Genomic DNA, 26,397 nt, shown 5'->3' with positions numbered 1-26,397 from the left:
CATTAATTCAGGAGTTTTTTCAATCGTTCACTTTGTCACAACACTATTTTTATTTCATCAAAAACTGACAACACAGTAAACGTCAGTTTACTTCGTCTAATAAAAAATCCGACTATAGGTCTATTCTTGATTAATAATTCTAATTGCAATTTGGAATGAGTTCTACAATTATTACTGGCTTGAACATAAAATTGAAAATTATAAGTAGGTATCTTAAAATTCATGGTATGCGGCGACCCTACAAAATTGAAGTAAATACATATTATTATTATTAAAAAAATAGTGACATTTCTACTTCTAGTTATTAAATAAGAATTACGTGAAGTTCTACGCATGAATCTCTACCCACAGTAAAAGCCAACTGGTGGGGCAGAATCTCCGTGGGTCATTCGTCGCCCGGTCGAGCTTTTGCAAAACTTAAGTATAGCAAGTTATACGTCTTGTTCTCCCTCAAAGGTCTCTAATTCGGGAGAGATCCACCGTGAATGCCCTCCGGCTCGACGGCGATGGGTGGGTGCGAAGAGAGAAGAGCGCTCTCGTAGGTACTTAGAGAAGTAAAGCATCGTCTGCCACAGCTTGCTGCCGTGCTGATATCGCTGACAAGTTTACATATCGGTGCGACGAAGATATGGCGTCACTCAAAGGACAGACAGAAGCTTGCAAGTCACATCTACCGTCGGCTCAGCTCCCATCCGTCGCAAGCACCTTCCCAAGCAAACGACTCACCAACGGTCGGCAAGTCCACCGTAAAAACCAACCTAAACACACACAAACAAACACAAATACGTATCTTATAACTTTTTTTTCAGCCAGGGGGGCGAACCTCATAGGGAGCACGCGGATTATGTGGTTACGGACCGCGGGCCCAAGGATAACCTTTGCCTCGATTTTTACTACATAGATTTTTCTAGTATCAGAAATTCGGAGATATTCCTAAGATCGGACGGGTGGGTATTTATCATTCTAACCATTTCTGCCGCTCGGCACTGGATAGTTTACATTTCATGTTTTGCAATTGTCAGCTATAATACTATATTAGTATACCTATGTATTGATTTTATTGAAATCGCACCAGAAATAGCTTTTGAGTATAAATATAGAACTAATAAAACCCTACGATGATTTATAATACTAACACAATAATGTGCTTTAAGGATACGCAAATAAATAATATTTATAAACTTTTAAAAGACAAAAAAGAGTTCAATCAAGCTATAATAATTTCCTATCTTTTTTTGCGACAAATCTGATGATTGAAGTAAATTAAGTTTTTATGGCTAATTCCGATATTTTTATTCTTTTTAGACAAAGAATGCCGAACAATCTGTTGCAGGAATACATATTTACGTACAAAATTTTTCTATTAACTTTTTCTAACTGATGAGAACTGAAGTATAAATAAATTAATCACTTAACTTCAAGGCGATTTTTTTTTTCTGTCCAGCGTTAAGGCTACACAACGTCCAAAGTATGCTGTCGCAAAAAAGGAAGGTTCCGAAATTTATTTTTCCTACCTATTCGCTGATAGCTTAAGGGGCAATTCCAGCTACGGATTACCCGTCCGCTCATTAGCTCAACCTGAGAGAATTTGCTAACACTAGCCCTAGCAGGGGCAGTAATTTGCGCAAATACTACCGGATTGGAATCGTCACCCACATAGAAGATCCAGCGAGAAATTCAGTGGGATAAACCTGTTTAACATTGAAATACTTTCATGGTAAACAAAGTGGCTTCGAAATTTCTCTTTTATTTTGCTTCCGCTATGTTCGCGAAAAATTTTTGCTTTCCATTTTTTTCCCATAGTATTTTTTATGGTTCAAAAACAATACACTGAATACGTCATTTCGGATCCTCCCGATCCACTAACGGTGCTTTTAGGTACCTCAAGCACCGGCCATCGTTCTCGTCGAACCCGTCGCTTGTGACCAAGGGCTCGACGAGTAAATTAACCCTCAGACACAGCCCACTGAGTTTCTCGCCGGATCTTCTCAGTGGGTCGCGTTTCCGATCCGGTGGTAGATTCTGCGAAGCACGGCTCTTGCTAGGGTTCGTGTTAGCAACGTCATCAGTGTGCTTAGTGCGAGTCTCTTAACGTTCTCGATAGCGTAAAAGGTAACCCTATTTTGTATGCAGTTGGAATAGCGTCCCTATCGGCAAACGTGTGGAAACGATCCCATTCCATACAAATATGAGTTAACTTTTACGCTATCGAGAAAGTTAAAAAACTCGCACTAAGCACACAGGTTTGAGCCCCGTGAGCTCACCTACTAGTTAAGGCGACGCTGACATAGCCTCTCAAGGCTATCAGTTTAGGTAGGAAAAAAAAGAAGAATACTGACAATCACTTTCTTTTTTAATAAATCTAGTGTGCCCGTGTGAATTAATGAAAAAATACCGATCTTCATACATATATTTGTCAACCCAAGCCTAACTGCCTAAGTCTGCTGGTAAATTCATTCCTGGGTCCCAAGGCTAGAATAGTCTTATTTCTAACGAGACATCTACATCGTATGTCATGAATAGTTTTCATCTTATCTAATAAAAATATTCCATTCGTACGTTCAAAATAAGTGTATCTTATCATTTCTACTAGATACCGTGTATATTTCAGATATGATAGATACAGTGTAAATGTATACAAATCTCTCAAACTAGAACGCATGATTGAATGGTTTCTAATCGTGCAGATTTAAAATACGATCTTACATTGGTAAATGTGGGGTGGCGGTCGCAGTTTGTAGCTTAACACTCAGAAAATGCTACTACCCATACTTCAGTGAATCATTTAGGCGCCTATTGAGACATGCAACCAAAAGGGTTTAGTGCTGTTGAAGTTTCCCGTACAAACATTACAGCGTAAACATACTCTTGGACAACACACAGTTTCATGAGTGACTCATGCATTAAATTAGAGCGCAGTACTGCTTGGTGGCACAGATACGGTGTTGGTATCCATGCCGAAAAACTTAATCTTTTGCCTCAAAGAACTCAATCCAGCTTCGCATTCGTGGGGTAGATTCAATTCACTTGTTCAAGCAAATAAAACAAGAAAGTTTTAAACTAATGCATGTGAGAAATGCCTTGTCATAGTTTTATAAGACTCTCCATTTAACTTTTTATAAAACAGAAAAACGGGTTTGACATTTTTAACAAATGGCTAATGGGTTTGGCTGTATAGGCCATAATATCTTTACTATCTAATGGATAATATAATAATGTTTTTGGCAGCTATCAAGTGTCAATGTCAATGAATTCTCGTCTCAAAACAGAAATCGTAGATTCTGATTTATACTTATGTATCAAAAATGTGTGAATTGAAGCAAATTATCAAAATGTTTGACTTTTTTACATATCCGATAAGATAGAGAAATAATTATAACAAAATGGTTATCAGAGTGATGGCGATTGTAGGAAGTTTGTACTTATGAGGACTTGTTTGTTTGTGTTCATTTACATAGAGTCGCTGTTTCCCAGTTCTGTCCGCCGATCAGCCAGTCGCTCTCTAGACATCGTTCGTGTGCCAGATTCTAACGCAGCTCTTTATTTTCGTCTAATATCATAACATCTCGTATGTGATTTCGGAATAAAACAGTGGAAGCTAATATAAATTGAAAATAGAAAACTTTTATGCTTTCATTTACATATTAAGGACGTTGATGCTGGACAGAAAATTTAGTTAAGGAGTGTGCCTGGAATATTATTGTAAAAATGAGACATGCACCTGGTCGAAATGCAAAAAAGTGTGATAGTGCAAGTTTCTAGTGATTTCACTGTGTTCCTGCCGAGAACTATCTACACATTAAAACAATGGAGCCGAGATCGAAGCTACGAAAAGTGATAGCCTTCTGTTTGTTGTTATCACTGTTTGGCATGGTAGCCTTTGGATATTTTTGCCCAGACCAGGTAAGGTTTTGTATTATTTACTTGTATTTGTAAAATAAAAAAATATTTAGATAAGATTTCACACAATTACCATCATTGAACTAAAAAATGATCCACTTCCAATTAAAAAATTTGGTAAATAAGAATAATTCTTGTGCTACAAATGATTTTTTTTTGAAGATTTACACTCGAGTCTTCTAACTGATTCTGACTAAACAGCTGTATAAAGTATTCATTTTCGGAATGTTGTTTGAACTGCCATGTAAATACTGATATTGGTCCATATTGAATTGCTGGTCTGTTATGAGGTTAGAATGGATGTAATTTATTATAAAAAAATTGTGAATATCATGTCATATAATCATGATCAAGTTCTAAGCACTTCAGCATTAAGGTTCCAATAGTGTTCTTAAATTTGACACCACAGACATTCTAACAGCTTATGTATACTGAGCCTACATACAGGCTATGGAAATTTGAAAAGTAGGATTTGAATATTGACAGGAACACAATGAGTAAATTGCAGTAAATGACACACTATCAGTAACAATAATATAATGTAGTTTGACTTTATTGACGAGGCAAAAATTAGATGTAGTAAAATTAGAAAATGCTTGACATAAATAAAATAAAATAGTGTTAAGTTCCGAATTATCGTTTTTAGATACTCAGCAGCTTACGGAAGGTCTCTGAACTTGGTGTGGTAAGCAGTGCTTACTAAGCACCAAAAGCACCCTCTAACTTCCTGTATTGATTTCTGCTGGCAACTAATTTCATGTAGAAAGGTTTTGGTGCCTTAAATTATACTCTACCAGACAACAACTACTTCTGGTGTCATCTCTCAAATGCCCTTTGTATCCATTTTTCTTTCCTAAAACATGACATATGCTTTGTTTTCTATCCTGTACCTAATACTGGTGTTTTTAATGTCATCTTTTAATGTTATACCCCAACATATAATACTTATAACAAAAGGTTTTATGTAAACTAAAATATGATCTATAAATGTGATATTTATAAATTAGGAAGGATTACTAAAATTAATAAATAGTTATAAGTAATTTATTCATGACATAAATTAAATATATATAAACCATAATAAATAGTCAAAATGTCATTCAGGAAATCACATAATACAGGGTGGCCCATAAGTCCTTTGAAAAGTAAAATTTGAATAAAACGAACAGGGCGCGCGTGAGCGGTGCAGGGGAAGCGGGGGGAGTAACTTCGGTTTCTGGGAATTTAGTCGCGATGGAGCGTTTTACCGGAGCGGACCGTGCGTTTTGTGTGCGCGAGTTTTATAAAAACGACAATTCGGCAACCGTTGCGCGGCGTAAATTTCGAGAACACAAAGGTTTACACAACTTTGACGACACTCCAACTCTTCAAACGATTAAGAACTGGGTTGCTAAGTTCGAGGAGACCGGTTCGACGTTAGATAAACCGCGGTTGGGTCGCCCAAGGACGTCACGTACGGAACAAAACATAGACACAGTGACACAGTCTATTCGCGAAAATCCGACACAGTCAACTCGTAAGCGCGCCAGAGCATTAAACGTATCCAGGACATCGTTACAACGGATTTTGAAGAAAGATTTACATATGCACCCTTACAAAATTCAGTTGGTTCAAGAATTAAAGGAAACTGACGGTATTCAAAGACAAAATTATGCGAATGAAATGTTGAATCGGTTTACTTCCTTCAATAACATAATGTTCTCTGACGAGGCTCATTTCCATCTTAACGGGCATGTTAGTAAACAAAATTGCCACTATTGGAGCCCCATCAATCCAAAACTTAAGCATCAGAAGCCCTTACATAGTCCGAAAGTGACTGTTTGGGCCGCTATGTCAGCCCATGGTATCCTAGGGCCTTACTTCTTTGAGGATGGCAGAGGGCGCGCAGTTACTGTTACGTCGGAGCGATATGTGGCTATGATCGAAGAGTTTTTCATACCAGAATTGCAAAACTTTTCAGGCTTTAATGCCAGGACGTGGTTTCAACAGGATGGGGCCACTTCTCACACCTCTAACACTGCTATGCCCGTTATCCGTCAACTTTTTCCTGGCAAAGTTATCTCTAAGAGAGGAGACATTTCCTGGCCTCCACGTAGTCCAGATCTGACCCCGATGGATTTTTTTTTGTGGGGCTACCTTAAGGCTAAAGTATACGACACAAACCCGCGGTCAATTGAGGCCCTAAAAGAAAACATCCGCAGAGAAATGACAAGCATTTCAGCAGTGACGTGCCGCGCAGTCATCGACAATTTTAGACGTCGTTTGCAAGAGTGCCGTGATCGCAACGGATTACATTTAGGAGATGTTATTTTCAAAAAATAATTCCCGTTTTTTAAGCTTTTTATGTAAATAAAAATTTAATTCATAATGTAATTAGTTTTATTTTAATAAATTTTTTTTCATATCAAAGGACTTATGGGCCACCCTGTATATTAATTTAAACATCACATTGACTACAATATGAAATGAATAACTTCCTTTTATTTAAATTTATTCTTTTAAATCAAAACCGCTCATATCTATAACATTATTATGTGCTGGGCAGTACAGATCTCTTATCCAAAGGCACACAAAAAATTTCTATCATTAGTAATAAAACTTTTGCAAATACTATAAATGAATAATTCACATATAATAATTCAACAGGACATTATTAGCTATTAATTGAAAGAACTTAAATCACTGAAATTTGAACAACAACCATTTTCTTGGAATTGAGACTTAAAGCTAATATATTAAGTTGCCAATGGTAATAACAGTAATCATAATTAACGCCAGGTGGGTAATAACTCAGCTGCCCAAGGCAAATAAATAAAAAAAAACTAGAATCAAAATCTACATGAATATAATGAGAATAGAAAACTGAATAAAAATGTTTACATTGTAGTTATTAATTCCAATTATAACATGTCTCACATAGAATAAAGTATATCTAGCATATTTTCACCAAAGGCTATAAATTGATGACAACGGTAACATAGTAGAATATTTTTTTAAAAAATCTCAAAACAAGAAACAGAATAATTGATGTTGCTCATAAAAAAAAAAAACATTCGAAATGCATGCAAACACGAGGTGTTTGTTCTTTTTAAATTAGATTTGTGAAATAACTCAGTGTTTACTTCAATACGATGAGCTCGAAAATTTACCTTCATATTTATTACGCCTGATATTTTCCGACCAGGATAATAATAATTTGAGGTGTAAGCCGCGATATTGAATGCAGCAAAGGCTGAGGGGCCTATCATGAAAACATATACTAGCTGTTAAAGTTAAATTATCTTGGATTTTTTAAGGAAAGCATGATAAGTAACGTAACCTTATTAGAATACAGTACTCTTCTGAGTCCGCATGGGTTGGTACCACCACAAAAAAAAAAAAAAAAAGTACCTCCACCCCGCCTATTTCTGCCATGGAGCAGTAATGCGTTTCGGTTTGAAGGGTGGGGTGGCCGTTGTAAGTATACTGAGACCATAGAACTTATATCTCAAGGTGGGTGGCGCATTTAATTTGAAGATGTCTATGGGCTCCAGTAACCACGTAACACCAGGTGGACTGTGAGCTCGTCAACCTATCTAAGTAATAAAAAAAAACTGGTAATAAAGGTATAAAAAATAATAGCACAACGCATATGACCTCGTTTAGTGGTGGCCTCATCACTTAGACCAATTTAATTCTAACAACTTAGTATCGACAATCTCGAGGAATGATGTTTGTGCATTTTATGAGTATAAAATCTACTGATTTCGTTGAGGCTAACAATAATAAGAATCACGTAGTAAGGCAATTAATTAAGTTACTTAATACAAATGTAGCAATTTACTGTAGTATTAACTATCACTTCATAGTATAAAACAAAGTTGCTCTCTCTGTCCTTATATCTGTCCCTGTGTATGCTTAAATCTTTAAAACTACGCAACGGATTTTGATGTGGTTTTTTTTAATAGATAGAGTGACTGAAGAGTAAAGTTTATATGTATAATAACATCCATTAAATAGTGGAGAAATCAATAATAAATTACAGTTTCCGAAGCGAAGCGAGGGCGGGTCGCTAGTACGTAATAATATAGTAATTTAATTATCCACGAATGTTTTCGCTATTTAAATTAGGCCAAAGTTTACCGTATAGATGGCAAAGATAACATACACGTTGAATTTATTTAAGTTTGTGTTATTGGTGGTGGTGGTAGTTAATGGGCAATAATAATGTGAGCGAACACGGCTCTGTAGCATTATCCTGATTATTGCTCGTTCCGGTTTCAAATATAGACAGCAGTAGAATTTCTACTACCGGCTTGAAAAGAGGCCTTTGTATAAGGTAATGTCCCTTGTCGTTTCCGTTGGCCAATGTATGTGAAGGAAGTCGACCTCTTACGATCAGGTCTTCGGATTAGGGCTCCGTGAGCTCACCTACTCGTTCTGCGAATCTAGTGTAAACCTTCGAGGTTACTAGAATAGGTAGGAAAAACGATCAGGTAAATCGTGAGATGTGCAGCCTCCAATGCCAATAAAAAGGTATCTAGAATTCAAACGCAACCGATGTGTGAAATTAGGAAACCGCTTGGCGTCTGATAAGCGGCGAGCATTTCTGCCTATTTACGTTAGTACACAAATAAAACAAAAATTGTAAGTATCGTGGCTTAACCCGTTTAATTTATAACCTTCGACCCAGTAAACTGTCTTCGTAAATAATCATGTCGGTCGATTACTGTATGAAAGGAAAAAAAAGTGTGTTTACGTTTTCGAATACGAATAATAATTATAATCAGTGGGCTTCGTGCGAGTTTGCCGTTAACGACTCTGTTCCAACTCCATATAAAGTTGAGTTAACTTTTATGCAATCGAGAAAATAAAAAAAACTCGCACTAAAAACACAGGAGTCAAAACTTAAAAATATAATCTATACTTCTGTACTTAAAAAGTGTAAAAAAAATACCTAAAATATTCTTTACATCGCGTGCCCTGCGAAAAGTATTGATAATAGAATAAAATAATGTATTACGACTTTGTAGAACACATTATTATTTACAAAAAGTGTTGTATAAGCATATGTCTAACTATTATAGTTATGCTGCAATAAGTGTTATTTTATTTAAAAAAATAAAACAACGTGAAATATCGTTGAAATTTTTGTTAAAGACCCGAGCGGAGCCGGAGCCGACCGCTTGTTGGAAATAAAAAGATGTTAACACAATACAAAATATGAGTCGTCTATTATCAAAGGTGGCAATCTGTGCATTTGGACAAAAAAATGTTATTGATATGTCAATACAGATTGATTTGAATATAATCGTCTCCTTCAAAGAATACGGTTCAAAACCTGCATTAAATAAAGGTTAATACTTAACCTGTTATTTATCTAAGATGTCGTTCAGAAGAGTTTTGTGACTGCCAATGGAATACGAAGTCAATAATTCGTTTTTCTGATTTACCAATAATTGTCCAAAAGTCACATTGCCGGCTTTGATAATAGTCGACTCATATATCTGTTTGTGTTCGACTCAGTTAAATGAGATGATCATAATAATTTTGCAATATAACTCGCCCAACGTTGGCTGGTTGTGTACGATTCTCATATTATGCAACGCTCTCCCTTGGCAGGCATGTCGGCCTAATTAAGAAGTGGCAGCAGGCCGCGCCGCCTGATTTAATTCGTTTTTACGATCGGACGAAGGCGTACCGCAAAAAGTAACGTATATATCCAGTTTCTGACGCCGCGTTATTGCTAAAGGAGTAATGGAGTGTTTTTGTGCGTCGTTCGAGAGAATGTTGTAATAGAATATCAATGAATCATTTCTGAAAGGATTTACGCCTCGTAATAAACACTGAGTAGTCCCCTTCGTGCTAGTTTTAAGTAATCTTGTTTCCATTTCGTAGATTATTAACTAGTATTAATCAAGTTTTTGTTTGGACGTTGATAACAGCAGTAAAGAGTTACGAGTGTGCACCGAATTAAATACCGAAAACTGCAATGGGTGGTTTTATCGCTAAAAACGTGGACAATAATCATATAGGGTATAGAATTTAATCGCTATATACTTACCGACTGACTAAAAAAAACAAATATATACATAAATAAAACATTTTACATAAACACTAATATATCAAAAATATATATAACAGTAATATTAAATTAATAGCCTTGAGAGGCTATATCAGCGTTACCCTAGCGCAGTGATTATCAAACTTATTTCTTTTACCGCCCCCTTTGAAAATCAATTATTTTTCAGCGCCCCCCATTTTTTATACACCCCTAAAACTTTAAAACCACAATTTCATTAATTTAATTAATAAATGTTGTATAAATTTTAGTAAATGTAGTACCACGTGGTACATATATATTTGTAGATGCTATTATTGTTTCTTCATATTATTATATGTCCGTACATTGCTACAGAGCCTGTATTTACAAATTTGCAAAGTAAAAATGAATTCTTCTCATCAAAATGTTTGTTTAAATTCAGAATTACCAAAATAAATTGCTAGTTCACTCTATTACTATGCTAATTTATTAGAACGAAACTATTTTTGTTGATTATCTTTCTCATAAATCTCATTAATATAATTCTCATCATAAGATAATCAAAAATTTATATTTCGACTAGTAAATAATACTACTAACAATAATAACTTATTAAACTACGAATAAGCTAAACCTGGAAGTCGTAGAGGATTTCATTTATCTGGGCTCCGTCATAGCTAGTAATGGATCCTCCGAAAAGGACCTCAGAAGGCGAATCAGTATGGCAAAGAGAGCTATGTCCCAAATGGACCGTGTTTGGGTGGCATTTTTCTCTACGGCGCAGAGACTTGGACCCTCAAGAAAGCTGACCGCCAACGCATCGACGCGTTTGAGATGTGGTGCTGGAGGAAAATGCTCGGGATTCGTTGGACAGAACACAGCACCAACGAATCCATTCTTACCGAGCTCAAGATTCAAATGCACCTCCGCACTACATGCGCGCGGAGGAGTTTCGAGATCTTTGGACATATCGCCAGAAAGAGAGGTGAAAATCTGGAAAAGCTGCTGGTAACAGGCAAGGTATGCGGGAGAAGGCACAGAGGCAGAAATCCAATGCGCTGGTCGGACTAAATACGCTCCACTCTCAATACCTCAGTCCACGTTGCTATCCACACAGCCGAGGACAGGCAGGAATGGCGCAAGATGATGCAGGAGAAAGTTATTAGAGGAGGCCACGACCCTCAGCACTGAGGATTATCGACGCAAGAAGGAAGGAAACTACAAAAAATAAATTAATATAATTTCGTATTATAGATAAATATGGGTATTTTTTCATAGAATTTTAGATTATAATTTAGAACTGGTTCAAATAAAAACCGCCGCCTAAGTCAGCGTTTTTATTATTTGTAATAATTAATATCTATACTAATATTATATATATAAAGAGGAAAGATTTGTTTGTTTGTATTCAATGGGCTCCGAAACTACTAAACCGATTTGAAAAATTCTTTCACTATTTGGAAGCTTCACTATTCCCGAGTGACATAGGCTATATTTTTTTTTGAAAAAAATTAGGTATCCTTACTAAAACTCCAATAACCCAAGGTGTAAAAAAAATTTACCTAAAATATTATTTACGTCGCGTGCCCTACGAAAACTATTGATGACAGAATAAAATAATGTACTATGACTTTGTAAAAAACATTAGTATTTACAAAAAGTGTCGCGACAGCATATGTCTAACTATTATAGTTATGCCGTAATAAGTGTTCTTTTATTTAAAAAATGTTCCTGGTAAGACACGGAGTGCCCCCCTACCTTCGCCAACTGGTGGCTTCCTACTTGGAGGACAGATCGGTCACGTGTACTGAGCACGGTGGGATCGTGCACAGGTTCCCGGTCGTGCGCGGTGTTCCACAGGGGTTGGTGCTCGGCCCCCTTTTGTGGAATATCGGGTATGACTGGGTACTGAGAGGTGCCCTCCTCCCGGGCCTAAGCGTAATCTGTTACGCAGACGACACGCTGGTCATGTCCCGGGGGCGAGTTTTGCTGAGTTTGCTCGTCTTGCCACCGCTGGGGTGGCGCATGTCATCGGCAAAATCAGGAGATTAAGCCTCGACGTGACACTCAGTAAAACCGAGGCCATGTGGTTCCACAGGCCGCGGAGAGTGCCACCTGTCGATGCCCATATCGTTGTTGGAGGCGTCCGTATCGGGTCGGGGTGCAGTTGAAGTACCTCGGTCTCATTCTGGACAGTCGTTGGACCTTCCGTGTTCACTTTCAGAACCTGGTCCCTTGTTTGTTGGGGGTGGCCGGCGTGTTAAGCCGGCTTCTTCCCAACATCGGGGGGCCTGACCAGGTGACGCGCCTTATACGAGGCGCCCGCGTAGGGCCAGTCACTGGCCGTGGGGTTAGCGAAGTTGCTGCAACGGCCGCAACGCACCATCGCGGTCAGGATCATCCGTGGTTATCGCACCATCTCTTTCGAGGCGGCGTGTGTACTGGGACGCCGCCTTGGGTCCTGGAGGCGGAGGCGCCCGCCGCTGACTATCAGTGGCGGGCTAACCTTCGTGCCCGGGGCGTGGCGCGTCCCAGCCCCGGTGTGGTCAGCGCGCGGAGGGCCCAATCTCGGCGGTCCGTGCTGGAGTCATGGTCCAGGCGGCTGGTCGATCCTTCGGCAGGTCGTAGGACCGTCGAGGCGATTCGCCCGGTTCTTGTGAATTGGGTGAATCGTGACAGAGGACGCCTCACTTTCCAGCTCACGCAGGTACTCACTGGGCATGGTTGCACCGGATCGGAGCCGAGCCGACGGTAGGTTGCGACTTGGACACGGCAGAGCATACGCTCGTCGCCTGCCCCGCATGGGAGGGGCGGTGGCGTGTCCTCGTCGCAAAAATAGGAAACGACTTGTCGTTGCCGAGTGTTCTGGCATCGATGCTCGGTGACGACGAGTCGTGAAAGGCGATGCTCGACTTCTGCGAGTGCACCATCTCGCTAAAAGAGGCGGCGGAGCGCGTGAGAGATGCACAGACCCGCCGCCATCGAGCGGGGTCCAGGGAGGCGAATCTCGCCCAAGCCCTGGCCCTCTAAGTGTTTCGGATCTCCCTCACATGTCGGCCTGGGGACCGGCGAAGGGGGCCTAAGAAGACGACGTGCAAGCTGATCTGCACACGTTTTACGCATGAGCATCCGGGTGATGGAAGGCCGGCTATCCTCAACCCACGCTGGTTCTGACTCAGCGGGGTATTCCGTAGGATAGACCATTCTAACCAGCGCCATCTAGGCAGGCTTCGGACAGCCTGCCGACCGAGAGGGCTGGTGGTCGTGGCGCCGACGACCACCAGTTCGGCGTCCCGAGGGGGAGGGTAATGGGAGAGATGTGCTCCGCACTAAACGCTTCACTTTCCCCCCTTTGCCTTTTCATGAGCTCTGTCTCATGCGAGGTTTGGATGCTGGTTGTTGAGCGACAAGAGGTTTTAGTCGGTTCGACTCCGACATGCCCCGCCCTCCATCCCCAGTGAAGGGCGGAAGTCCGGCGATTACCTCTTGACAAAAAAAAAAACGTGTGGCACTCGGGAACTGCGGCGGTAAAGCTATTGCATAGCATTTTTTATCAACTTATGACATTATAATTAGACAATGATAATTTAATATTAAAACAATAATAAAACAAGACCACGCTATATTAAACCTTAATAAAGGCAAAACCTTAACTGTCCCCTTCATATTCATAAGCTAAACCGCGCGCGAGAGAGATGGGCAGACTTTTCATGATGCGCATGCAGTGTGACGTCACGCCACGCGCTTATTCACAAACACTACACAAGCGCAACGTGTGAATGTGTTGAACGCGAGCTACATGGTAGGCGGAGTGAGGGATGTTAGGTTTTTTTAGTTACGGAATTTCATGATTCGGTCGCCGCGCTCAAGGCCCGCGATAAAAGCTATGCAATAGCTTAAAAATGTATGGACTTGTAATAAAATCTCCTTGGCTATACTATTTGTATCTGGCTGGTTTTGGTATCATTAAAAGTTTAAGTTCGAAAGAAGATAATTCCAAATTAAAATTAGGAAGATGTGTGATTTTATTTATTTTTCGTACTCTCAAGATGAGTGAATCTAATGAAGATATTCGATACATTTTAAAATTTTACTACAAAAAAGGTAAAAAAGCAACGCCAGCCGTGAAAAAATATTGCGATGTTTATGGACCTAGTGCAGTGTCTGTGAGAGTATCACAAATTTGGTTTAAGCGTTTTCAATCCGAAAATTTTGATGTCAAAAATGCACGTCGCTCTGGTCGCCCTATTACGGATAAAATCGATGCCATTTTTGCAAAAGTGGGCAAGATCGGCATATCAGTAGTTAGACGTAACTGAAGAACTGGGAATTGACCACAAAATAGTTATGGCGCATTTGAAAAAAACTGGGCACACAAAAAAGCTCACTGAAAGAAACCTAACGAACCGTGTACTCATTTGTGATTCTTTATTACGACGTAATGAAACCGAACCATTTTTGAAGAAGCTGATAACTGGTGATGAAAAGTGGATCACGTACGACAAGAACGTACGAGAAAGGTTGTGGTCAAAGGCCGGTCAGGCTTCACAGACTCTGGCAAAACCCGGGTTAACTCGCAACAAGGTGATGCTGTGTGTGTGGTGGGATTGGAAGGGCATTATACATTATGAGCTAATACTACCAGGCAGGACCGTCGATTCTGAACTCTACTGCGAACAACTGATGAGATTAAAGCAAGAAGTTGAGAGAAAGCGGCCGGAATTAATCAACAGAAGGGGTGTGGTTTTTCATCACAATAACGCTAGACCTCACACATCTTTAGCCACTCAGCAAAAATTAAGAGAGCTTGGCTGGGAGGTGTTAATGCATCCGCTGTATAGTTCTGACCTTGCACCTTCAGATTTCTACCTGTTTCGGTCTCTTCAGAATTCTTTAGGCAGTGTCAGGTTAACATCACGAGAGGACTGCCAAAACCAATTGTCGCGGTATTTTGATCAGAAGCCCCAAAATTTCTATAGCAATGGGATCATGTCCCTACCTACAAGATGGCAAAAAGTTATCGAACAAAATGGTACTGACATACTTTATTTAAATGCGAATAAACAATATTAAAAAATGTTGTGAATGTTCTTAAAAAATGCGAAAAAACTTTTTCCCCAACCTATTATTATATAGAAATAAAATAGTAAACAATGTTTACAATAAGTGAGCTGCTTAGGCTTACTATACTATTTGACATTGGACGGTAATGGGTAAATTAAGTAAATGAAATTACAAATTTTACAGCGCCCCCCTAACCCACATCAACGCCCCCCATTTTTTCCTGGGCCCCTTAACGCCCCCCTCTAGGTTTCAAACGCCCCCCAGGGGGCGTTATCGCCCACTTTGAGAAAGACTGCCCTAGCGTGTAGGTGAGCTCTCGGGGTCTAAACCGGAGGTGTTTCTAACACTGGTCCTAGCAAGAGCAGTGCTTTGCAGAATCTACCACTAGATCGGAAACGCGAGTCGCGACCCATTGAAAAGATCCGGCAAGAAACTCAGTGGCTGTGTCTGTGGGTTAATTTACTCGCCGAGCCCTTCGGTCGGTGACTGGTGGTTGAGGTACCTAAAAACACCGTTAATGGATCGGGAGGATCCGTAATGACGTATCTAGGGCGACGAGAGTTCATTATGAACCAAGTGATGCTACAAATGCAATCAATACATTCTTTATATGCTTCCTGCACATCCCGGCTTCACTATCTACATTGGGTGAAGTTACCAGATTCCATGATATCAAAACGTGCTAGGGTGGGTAACTTGAGTTCCGACATCGAAGTTATCAAAGTCTTCATATTATTGTAGTGTGACGGTGGTCTCATACTGCAAGTCGAAATGATTTTTTCGTGCTTGTCGCTAGAAATATGGTGGTGGAAACTACCCCTGCGGGCTCAAATCACCGATGCCCTACTTCCAGTAATTATGGAATTAATAATTCGTGCGGGCATTTTATTAGACGGTGTTTTTCGTTTATCATGAACGTATTAGGCCCATATTATTTATCAATTTGAAAATATCTGATATTAAATTGGTTCTGAAGTTACGAAGGAAATCATTGAAAAATGTTTTACTACTTCTCGATTTTCCGTTTTCGCAGACCCAGAAATAAGGTTTAGAAGATTGATGTGTTTTTTATTCACAATTATAAATATTTAATCTATCATTCGCTGATAATCATTTAAATCTATTCAAATGTTCTGCGATGACCAAAAAAAAAAACCAATAGGAAAATAAATCTATCTAATCGTATTATTTTTCTGTAAATCGTTAATATACTATACAAACACACTTCTGTTAGGTATTGAAATAAAAAAATCTATAAAAAAAGACTTTCAATTTTATTTTATTCAAAAATACATTCCGTTGTACTTTTTTAAACCAATTTTACATCATGTCATGTCATGTCATGATTTGACTATCGAAGAGGCTTTGTGTCGAGTTTCTATAATTAGGATATTAACGTTCACCTGTTAAATGTCAGTTATTGGTTAAAAAAAATAAAAATGCTTTTATTTCAGGCAACTTAAGCCCGTAAAATTTCTCATACAACATAATATTTAAATCAAAATAAATAAAAATAAAATCAAATCAAATGAAACAGAATTAAAATTATTAAAATTAAAATTGTCAACTACTAATATAAAATAAAAATTAAATAAAGGAACTAATACAATAAATAATGAAATAATGTTAACTGAGTAGACCATAGACTAGTACCATAGACATAGGTAAGAAAGGAGACTGAAACGATTACATACATTTTTGGGCACGAATGTAACGTGATGAAACTAATATGAATTAATAGATTCAGATTTATCAGTACCTTGCTGAAAATTATAAAAGTTTTCTTAATCTGAGAGCCGAGTTAATAAAGATTTAGTTAAAGTTAGTTATGTTACAATCTCTTTAAAAGAGCTGAATAATAACTTATTTAAGCATAAGTAAATGTTTATTATATCCATTGGATAATCTTTTAAATGTCATATTATGAATGATTATCAATGATATATATCAGGTATGGAATATGGAATTGCTATCCCACAATTCACACAGCGATCCATAATTTCAACAGTATCCAATGCAACAATTTCAAGTCAAACGTGTGAGCGATCTTCGGTGTCCAGTGTAGAAGCAATTGTCGTACAAGGCTGGCAGAGTTGGAATCCGTAATAATAAAGCAGTGATCGTTGAAAATATAAAAACAGCCCGATAAATACACACTCAAAATGCGTCGAAGATACAAAACGAGTAAAGCAGAAAAAACCAACAAGCGCCAAAAAATAATTGTATAATCTATGAACAAACGTCATGTCAGCTTACTGTCAAAGCTGTAATCAAAAATACAATCGATTTTAATCGATTTGAAATCGATAATCATATTACTTTGTTAAGTAATATTAGACTTTTTCTTCATTTATGTATATAATCGCAATTAAATCCGGCGTATACCGCACTTGTATACAACAAGTATAAATCGCTCATTTAATTACTTTGCATTAATTACCTAGTGCAATGTTTTTCTTTTTAGTCCTGTAATCGATTAATTAAATCGATCACACCGTTATACCGACAAAAACTAACTTTCTCATTTTTCTCCGGTCCCAGAAAGAGGATTGAGGTGATTTTTTATATTCTTATATAAAAAAATATGACAAATTTTTTAGACTACATTCCAAGTTATTACATTTTTGGCCCACGATTTTCCGTCTCCTTTCCGCACCCCTATCGATCGAGATGACTACCTTCAGTTATTTCTGAATAGATGTACTATCTATTCGAAATGTATAGTTGAGCTTTTTAGATCTCACAGAAAAATAGACAATCTGGCTTAGGACCTTTTGTTACTTTTCTAATTCCCTATTTCCTAATTATTTGTTCATTGTAGTACCTGCACCTTATTTTCCTTCCTATTTCTTCGTCCTCCTTCCCCTGACTACCGCCAAACTAGCTGCATTCCATACTAGTCTAACCATACAACATTCATAAAAAGAGGTACAAAAGCAATGGGATGGCGTAATATTCAACCAAAAAGCTATACCTCCTGATTGAATGATAGGTTAATATGTATCTGTTTGTTTGTAAAGTTGTTTTAGGCACTTCAGCGAAGTTTTCTGTACTTGTACCCTCCACGTTGTAGACGTGATCTGCAAGTCATTTCAAAAATTTGGCTGTGTATCACATAATCAACATTAATCAGTATGCTACGTGTTTCTGTTTCACTAGTTATAAATTATACAAGTCAATATACCCATTCATTGCGAAAAGACATGCCGTGGCGTTCGTCTATCGTTGGCGGATGGTGGAAATCGGAAACCTCGGCGCTATTAAAATAAATTCTAAATGTAGGTGGTGCCATGTCAAATTCATTACTTAATAATATAATCAATAAATCACAGCCTATTTAGTTAGTACGAATTACTTAGAATCTATATATTAATACGCGAAGCAAAAACTTTGTATCCCTTTTTACGAAAATTGCGTTGACGGAGGAGTATGAAATTTTCCACACTTATACAGAATATAGAGAAGTGCACAAAGCTAATATTTTTTTTAAATTATACATAAAAGATACATTAAATCAATAAAGAAAACATTACACACACTACATACCATGTCTTTGACGCACACACGCATGCATACTATCTATTTTGTTCTTGACGTCTGTTGTCAAATTGAGTATAGATTAAATATTGTTTGTCTTTTTTTTTTTTTAAGAGATTTTATGACCTGGTAGCTAAGACCTTTAAGTCATGTCTTATTTTAATTTATGTTCTTATTTTTATGAAAAATGATAATATGGAGTGAAATGAAATGAAACGAAGACAATTAATTATTATTTGTGACATTAATCAACTGGGATGAAATTAAATGAAATGAAATGGAATGAAATATAATCTCAGTAAAATGGTGGTCATTTACTAAGATTTTTTCAGTGGGTTTTTGGAGGATCCCGAGAAGTTACGTCCAGCAGCTTTGTTTCATTTTCCCACATTTGTGCACTTTCACAGATATTAAACAGTTAATAAACCACCATTATTACACATTTAAACCCGAAGAAACACAAAATAGACAAAATAAAACAAATCACACAACTTCACTCCTCGCGTTCCCGCCAAAAAGTCTCATTGTTTGTCTTTGTTAATGTTTTTTATAGTGTAGTCTTGGGGAAATTTGTGATTATAGAAGTATAAAATACAATCATAATAGTGTACAAACTTACAATTCTAATTAATTATAGTCGAATTTCGACTACTGCGGGACCTCTAGTAATATAGTAACTGCGTAATAACTAAAATTATGTAACCGATTCTGTTGCTTTAAATTGTAGATTAGCTCTATGAATTTTACTCTCTCAGTGAAACAATAAATTAAAAAGACATTCTTCATCGCACACAACTTTTTTTAATTAATTCAGTTCGTAGAATCCTGCAGGCGGGGCCAAGGTAACTCGAAATTCAAGTGTGAGTACTCGTTATGGGCATACGATCGCTTAGCGTTGGTAAGACAAGGAGTTGTGGTTCTTCGCACGCCGCACGCGTCCACGGCCTATGCCCAGTAATGGAGTGGTGTTTGAGCCTGTCGGGTCGGATCTATCGTTAACTGAATCGGTAATAAATAGACAGGATAACACTTGGCCAGGAACGCCTACAGCCCGGCCCACTGACCAAATGCCTAACGGATAAATACCGCAATAACTCAGGACAATCTAGTGATCAGTTGACTAAGGTTTATTCCAGTTAAACAAGTAATCATATTTGTGCACTCAATATTCGTTCAGGGAATATAGGGAATGACAACGGAGAAGGCTGTAATTTTTACTGGTCGTAGGACCTCATGTGAGTCCGCAGGCGTAGGTACCATCACCCTGCCTATATCTGCCGTGAATCAGTAATGCGTTTCGGTTCGTGGGGCAGCCGTTGTAACTATACTGAGACCTTAGAACTTATCTCAAGGTGGGGGGCGCACGTAGTGATGGTAGTAGGTGGCGTACGTTGTAGATGTCTATGGGCTTCAGTAATCACCAGGTGAGCTGCGAGCTCGTCCACCCATCTAAGCAAAAACAAAACAAAAGGTGAAATGATTTTAGATGAAATTAAAAACACACAAAGACGTAGCCAAAACTTCAAACTCTTGCACCAATGCACGCGAATATCCCATTAATTCATTTGTTTAGTCGAAACAAACTTTATTAGAAGGTTTTGTAAAATACCTACTTAACCCATATTCAAAACTGGGTAGGCTGTTTCCGCGAAACGGAATAGAAAGGCCCGATAATAACATTAAGATAAACATAAGGATAATTAAGAGAGTAGTAATCCCTCCACAAAGTGAGCAATTAGGACGCGTTGTGGTTTTTGTCATGTTGCTCATGTCAACATAGGAAATTCGAAACTTTGTGTTAGGGCGTGTAATAAGCGCCAGATATTATGTACGGTGTGTTTTAGGTTGGCTTGAATCATGAATATCTTCGGGCGACGTATTGCTTTGCGCACAGTCAAGGATTTGATTAACAGGGTCGATAAATGCCGCCTTTGAAAATGATATAATACAATGGAATTTGTATTGTAGGTGTTTGGGTACATCAACACAAATGTTGTTATTCATAATATTTTGTACCATATTAGTAGTATTCGTGGAATGTAATTTGATAATGTAAACATACATTATTTTTTATGCAGTTTTAGAAAAAGATTTTGGAAATTCCGTTGATGGTAAGATGGTTAATTTAGTGTGAAAATCAGTATTTTTGTTATACGGCGAGTAATTTTGTCTTAACAATCTGTATATTAGTGGTTTCAGCTAGATTTTCGTTGTAAATTAGATAAAAAAGGCCATCTAATTTTGATTAATTTTATAAGTTTTTTAATAAAATATGTTTAGGTAATCAAGTAGTTAATTTGTTATGCAGTCATTTATCTGATATGTAGTGGATTATTAGTCGGGAGATTTAGTTTACTTGAATTTTAAACAGAGGACCAATTAAAAATTCCCCTTATTCTATCTAAAAAATTTTACTTAAGTTTACTTCTCCTGAGTACAGGAGTTAGGCAGCGGCTTGGCTCTGCCCCTGGCAATGCTAAAGTCCATGGGCGACGATAACCACTCACCATTCGGTGGGCCGTATGCTCGTCTGCCTACAAGGGCAATAAAAATAATAATATAGACGTTAAAATTCCAAATTTAATAATTTTGGGAAATAGTGTACTTGAATAACATATTGACGGATTCGCAATCTGATTTGCAATAATGTGAACTAAAACAATCATTGCGTTGGCGGCAATTCGAACTGAGTTCGTTCTTATGCGGCTGCGTGTGCACCATTTCAAAATGATCCCGCAAAGCGTTTAATTACAACGTGCTCGTAGATTTAAGAACGCAGTCAAGTGGTTTTGGCAGCTCGCTGAGTCTGTTACGGCGAATTTGGTTTCTTCTCAAGACCGATTCTGTTTGGAATCGTTGATAGAGGGAGTTAACTGACATTGAATTTGAAATAAATTTATTTGTACTTGACTTTTTTTTTTTATTGCCCTAGTAGACAGACGAGCATGCGGCCCACCTGATGGTGAGTGGTTACCGTCGCCCATGGATTTCAGCAATGCCAGGGGCAGACCCAAGCCGCTGCCTACCGCTTAATACTCTCCACAAGCCTCGTTTGAAGAAGGACATGTCATAGCGCTCAGGAAACACCGTGGAGGGGAGCTCATTCCATATCCGGATGGTACGTAGCAAAAAAGACCTCTGGAAACGCACTGTGGATGACCGCAGTGGTTCTAGGTAGTATGGATGAACTTTACTCCGGTGGCGGGTGGTGCGATGGTAAAAACGAGATGCCGGTATCATCTTGAACAATTCCTCAGAGCACTCACTGACTGTTTTGATTCAAACAGCCCTATTGAAAATGATCGCCAGTAGTAGGTTGGATTGTGTATATTTGAATTGATGTTGCGCCGTTTTTCATGGGATGTGTCAAAAGTGATTTGCATATTTATTTATTTTAATTATAAAACTACATAATCGTTTTTTTTTTAAACTAACATTATTTTAAGAGCTGTACTAATATAATTAGTCCTGGTTATTTGAATAAATAGATATATTATTATATTTCACATACGTATGGGTCACCGGTTAAAAGTGTTGTCTTCGCTCAATGACCTCATTTCTACTTTGTATGTATAGGTAGAACAATTCAATTGATTTAAAAAACTTATGTATCTTTTTTTTTATAACCGCGTCGGGTGGTGTTTAGTGTAGCGGCGGCTATTATAGAATAGAGTTTTTGATAAGAAGCTGAATCTCGCCAACGCTATTTTCACGATGAGTTTAAATATTATATAAGTTCGACTGAAAACATTTGGTCGCATTCTGTCTGTTACCGTGTTCGTCCACACTTTCTGGTAAAGTTGGAAAGACCTTCAGACAACAAGCAATCTCTCTATCAAATAAATAAAAGTAACAAAATACGCTTTTATAGAAAATCCAACTAAAAAATAGAAAATAAATTTTAATAAATTGGAATTAAAAATAGTGTGAGAAAAAATGATTTTATTGTAAAAAAAGCGTGGGTGCATGGTATAAGTAGTTATAAATATTAAAATTTTAGTTTCTATTTTTTAGTTGTTTTTTTTATAAAAGCGTATTTTTGTTAGTTTTTTAAACTATTATTTATTTTTCATTTATTAATTGAATTTCAATTTTTTCAATTATTTTTTAAATATTGAATTGTCATCGGTCCTTAATAAGTATACCAAATTTCGAGTTAATCCGGGGTCAAAATCATGTTCAAAGATTCCGTTACAAACATACCTACATACGTCTGAAGCTAATAAAAGCGTATTAAAAACAAAAACTTCGGTCCGTCGTTGTAACGAACAAAAACGCTCACGCTCGGTGAAAGATCTTCCCTTAATCGTCAGCCCCGAAATCTAATAAAAACCAGCAGTTTCAAATTATTGCATCTTCCAGAAATTTCTAAAAGTTCATAACTTCATACTCATTGGACATGTTTGCGAAAAGTACCTAGAATAAAGCTGCATACATTTACTTATTACAGTATCATGTAACACAGAGAGAGGATTTAATATCTGGCGCCCGGTCAAGTTTCTCGAGTGCGTCAAGAGCTTGTAATCCGATTCGAATCGCTTTGATCGATTTACTGTGCGTAACTTACATCGTCTTTTCGCATTTAAAGTGTACAATATCCAAAAATATTCGAAATTGAGTTAATGTGCATAGTCATTTGGTATCACCAGTATTTTTCTCATAAATACTGTCAAAAGAGCGTAGGTTAGTTTAGTTTTTTTTCTCTTTCACTTTACCTATAGTTTGACTACTATTAATAAAATTAATACATAATTTTATCTTACTTTAAAGACAGATAATTTATCTGGTAAAAAAAAACTGTTGCAAAGATGAAAATATCACACAGTTTTGAGATTATGTATACAGTTTTAATGCCAGAAGACGATATCTGTTACGAATTATAAAGATGATACATGTTTTTTTATAAATGAAATCATATAGGTATCTGTTACCTACTGCAGGTACGGTACTTTCATCAAAGGGTGTTTTTTATTCAGATGTACAGCAAATAATGTTTGGTAGGTGATATTTTGAACATGCCCCTCATAGTTTTAAATCATGATATTATGGAAGTTTCATCTTGTAATATTTTGCATTTTTACAAAATTAAATAAGTTATCACCGATAAGTAGCGTATTATTTTCGTGTTGAAAATAAATTGTATTGACGTAATACATTTGTAAAATAAATGTAGTTTTAATTAATGATAATTTTTTTTACTGCGAATCGTTGATGGGTTATCATGAGCTCGTATACATTACTATGAGAATGTTTCCGTTCACTTCGAAACACGAAATATAAATTGCAGTGTTTAATGATTTTTCCACAAACTGTAAAACATTTGCATTTTGCGGCAGAAAATTACAGTTCAATGGCACAGTTTCGATGTGACATACCGAAGTACGGTCCACAACCATATCGGTTGTGAAGTAAATCGTTTTTTTTTTTGTTACATATTGTCGCTTAGGTAACAATACCGCGCCCGTCAAATGTGCTTACTTTGAACAGCGTAGACAAAAACTTGAATATCTTCTAAGGTGTTTGTCAGCAGTCAGTACAAATAGATATTATTTTTCTTTTTTTTTCTGGTGTTAAGTGGTTACTGCAGCCCATAGTCATCTGCATCGTAAATGCGACACCCACCTCGAGATATAAGTTCTAAAGTCTCAAGTATAGTTACAACGGCTGCACAATCCTTCAAACCGAAACGCATTACTGCTTCACGGCAGAAATAGGCAGGGAGGTGGTATCTACCCGCGCGGATTCACAAGACGTCCTACCACCAGTAATTACGCAAATTATAATTTTGCGGGTTTGATTTTATTACACGATGTTCACCTTGTTCCTTCACCGTGGAAGTCAATCGTGAACATATTTTTTTGAGTACGTATTTCATTAGAAAAATTTGTACACGCCTGGGATTTGCTCTCATCGCTCAACACGAATGCTCCAGATGTCTTATCATTTAGTAGAAACTTATATAAGAAACATGAATTTATAATCGAGAATGCTCTTGTCATATCGTTTACCACAAAAATACCGTGTTAATTCAGGTAAACTATATTTCTGCGAGAACTCGTCAAAACAAGTTCCGCTTTTGCATAATTTAAGTAAAAAACCTTGAAACACAAACTTTCACGTTTACACAATTACTAGGTATATACAGATATCAACCAGGTATCAAATCTCGTCAATGGTACAGCTGTCAAAATCATCAACCACTAGACAAATAAGGCGATTTTTTTCATATCTTCAAGGTACTACAGACTTCAGTTACAGTTTTGTTGTTCACATAGATTTTACTGTATATCGCGAGTCCTTCTAATTTCGACGATATACGTTATGATATAAATTTAAGCTTTATTGTTATTTTCTACATCGGAAACATGTGAATATACATAGACCGCATGCGTAGATATTGGCAGAAAAAAAAGAATATAAAACTTTGATTCCAGTAACACTAATGATCGCAGCTGTACATCCACATGTACAGTACATTTCGTCTGTGTTTGTGGAGTGAAAAGCCCTCACCCACTTCATTAGGCGAACAAATAAGTGGGGTAAGAGTAGCGCCCTTTTGTGTTGTTACCCTCTTGATCCGAGTCCATTTATATACAAACCTTAGATGACTACTATTATGGGTTTGAGCCATCCACGTTGCCACGTTTGAAACTAGAACGAAATTGTTTAAGGGGAATTGTGATAATTTAAATTACTATCCAATTACGCTGACGAGCCCTATACACGTCTGATGTAAAACGGTCATCGAAGCCTTAGGCGCTGTAATGTTTCACTAGCATTAACAAAACTGGCATAACAGTCGTTATTGTCTTAACTGTCAAGTCGAGAAGCATATTTGGTTATGGTAGAAATAGGGGAAAGGGCTAACTTAGCATTGTTTTGTTCTTTGTATAAAATTATTGTTCTCGATTCGGTTCCAAGTTTGTAGACGCGATAAATAAATATTTACCCAATGAACAGTTTAACCGACGTGAACTCTGTCTCCTTCTTTCTGTTAAAAAGGAAACATTGACACGACTTCTACATAAACGGCGGTTGAATATTAACGAAGAAAAAAAGCGTTATTTGCCCTAAGGCGATTCGTAAAACGACATTCAAAGGAAACGCTCGGTAAAAAATTGTTTTCAATTCATTAATTTCTCGTTCAAATTAAGATCTTCGAATCTATTGCTTGAGTAAATGCCGGAAACGTTTTGAAAAATTCACCAGCTCTGAGATATCTCCGGGAATTTATTGCAGTTTCGGTTTGAAGGGTGAGGCAGCCGTTTTAACTATACTTGAGATCTTAGAACTTATATCAAGGTGGGTGGCGCATTTACGCTGTTGATGACTATGGGCTCCAGTAACCACTTAATACCAGGTGGGCTGTGAGCTCGTTCACCCATCTAAGCAATAAATAAATAAATAAAAATTTTCACATTTGTAGTTCTTAGAGATGTAAGTTTGTATTCGGGTTTTGGTTACAATGATTTGTTCGAAGATATATTAGTTAATAGCTAAGAAAATGTCCCCAATCTGATTAACTAGAACAATCGGCCACTTAAGGTCAGACTATCTTTCAGAGTAATAGTGCGTCCGGTAGTGAAATGCTGAACATTATTTTGCAGTAGGAACTGGCTTGGCCCTTGTATTATTAATGTTAATGTTAGTTATAATTATTGATTAAGTAATTAGGTATTCACTTTTGTTTATTGGCCTAATTACTTACCTTTTTTCTTTCTTTTTTTCCTACCTATTCCTGGTATAGCCTATTAGCCTGATAGGACTATTTCAGCTACGCCCGGAGAGAACAGTTATTTTAGGTTTAATCTATTGTACACAGCGAGCTTTCTTTAAGTAAAATATGATTCCATGCAAATATTTTGGTATACATA

The 26,397-nt window shown here is 37.5% G+C and overlaps 1 protein-coding gene and 1 long non-coding RNA gene across 2 annotated transcripts in view; both read left to right on the top strand.

Moving 5' to 3' along the window:
* The first annotated feature begins 228 nt into the window (after window positions 1–228).
* LOC149501504 (uncharacterized) lies at window positions 229–1,424 on the top strand. The gene is made up of 2 exons (XR_016324258.1): window positions 229–947; window positions 1,306–1,424. It is a non-coding gene; the product is annotated as an uncharacterized LOC149501504 (long non-coding RNA).
* A 1,792-nt stretch (window positions 1,425–3,216) lies between these two features.
* Hs6st (heparan sulfate 6-O-sulfotransferase) overlaps window positions 3,217–26,397 on the top strand; it is a 114,022-nt gene continuing 90,841 nt past the window's right edge. The window contains exon 1 of the mRNA XM_089733315.1: window positions 3,217–3,903. Coding sequence (XP_089589441.1) covers window positions 3,808–3,903 — 96 coding nt within the window. The 5' untranslated portion in view covers window positions 3,217–3,807. The remainder of the gene's footprint in view (window positions 3,904–26,397) is intronic.

Source organism: Bombyx mandarina, chromosome 15 (genome assembly GCF_030267445.1).
Source record: "Bombyx mandarina strain Sakado chromosome 15, ASM3026744v2".
Taxonomy (NCBI): Eukaryota; Metazoa; Arthropoda; class Insecta; order Lepidoptera; family Bombycidae; genus Bombyx; species Bombyx mandarina.
This window is presented reverse-complemented; position numbering and strand designations above follow the sequence as displayed.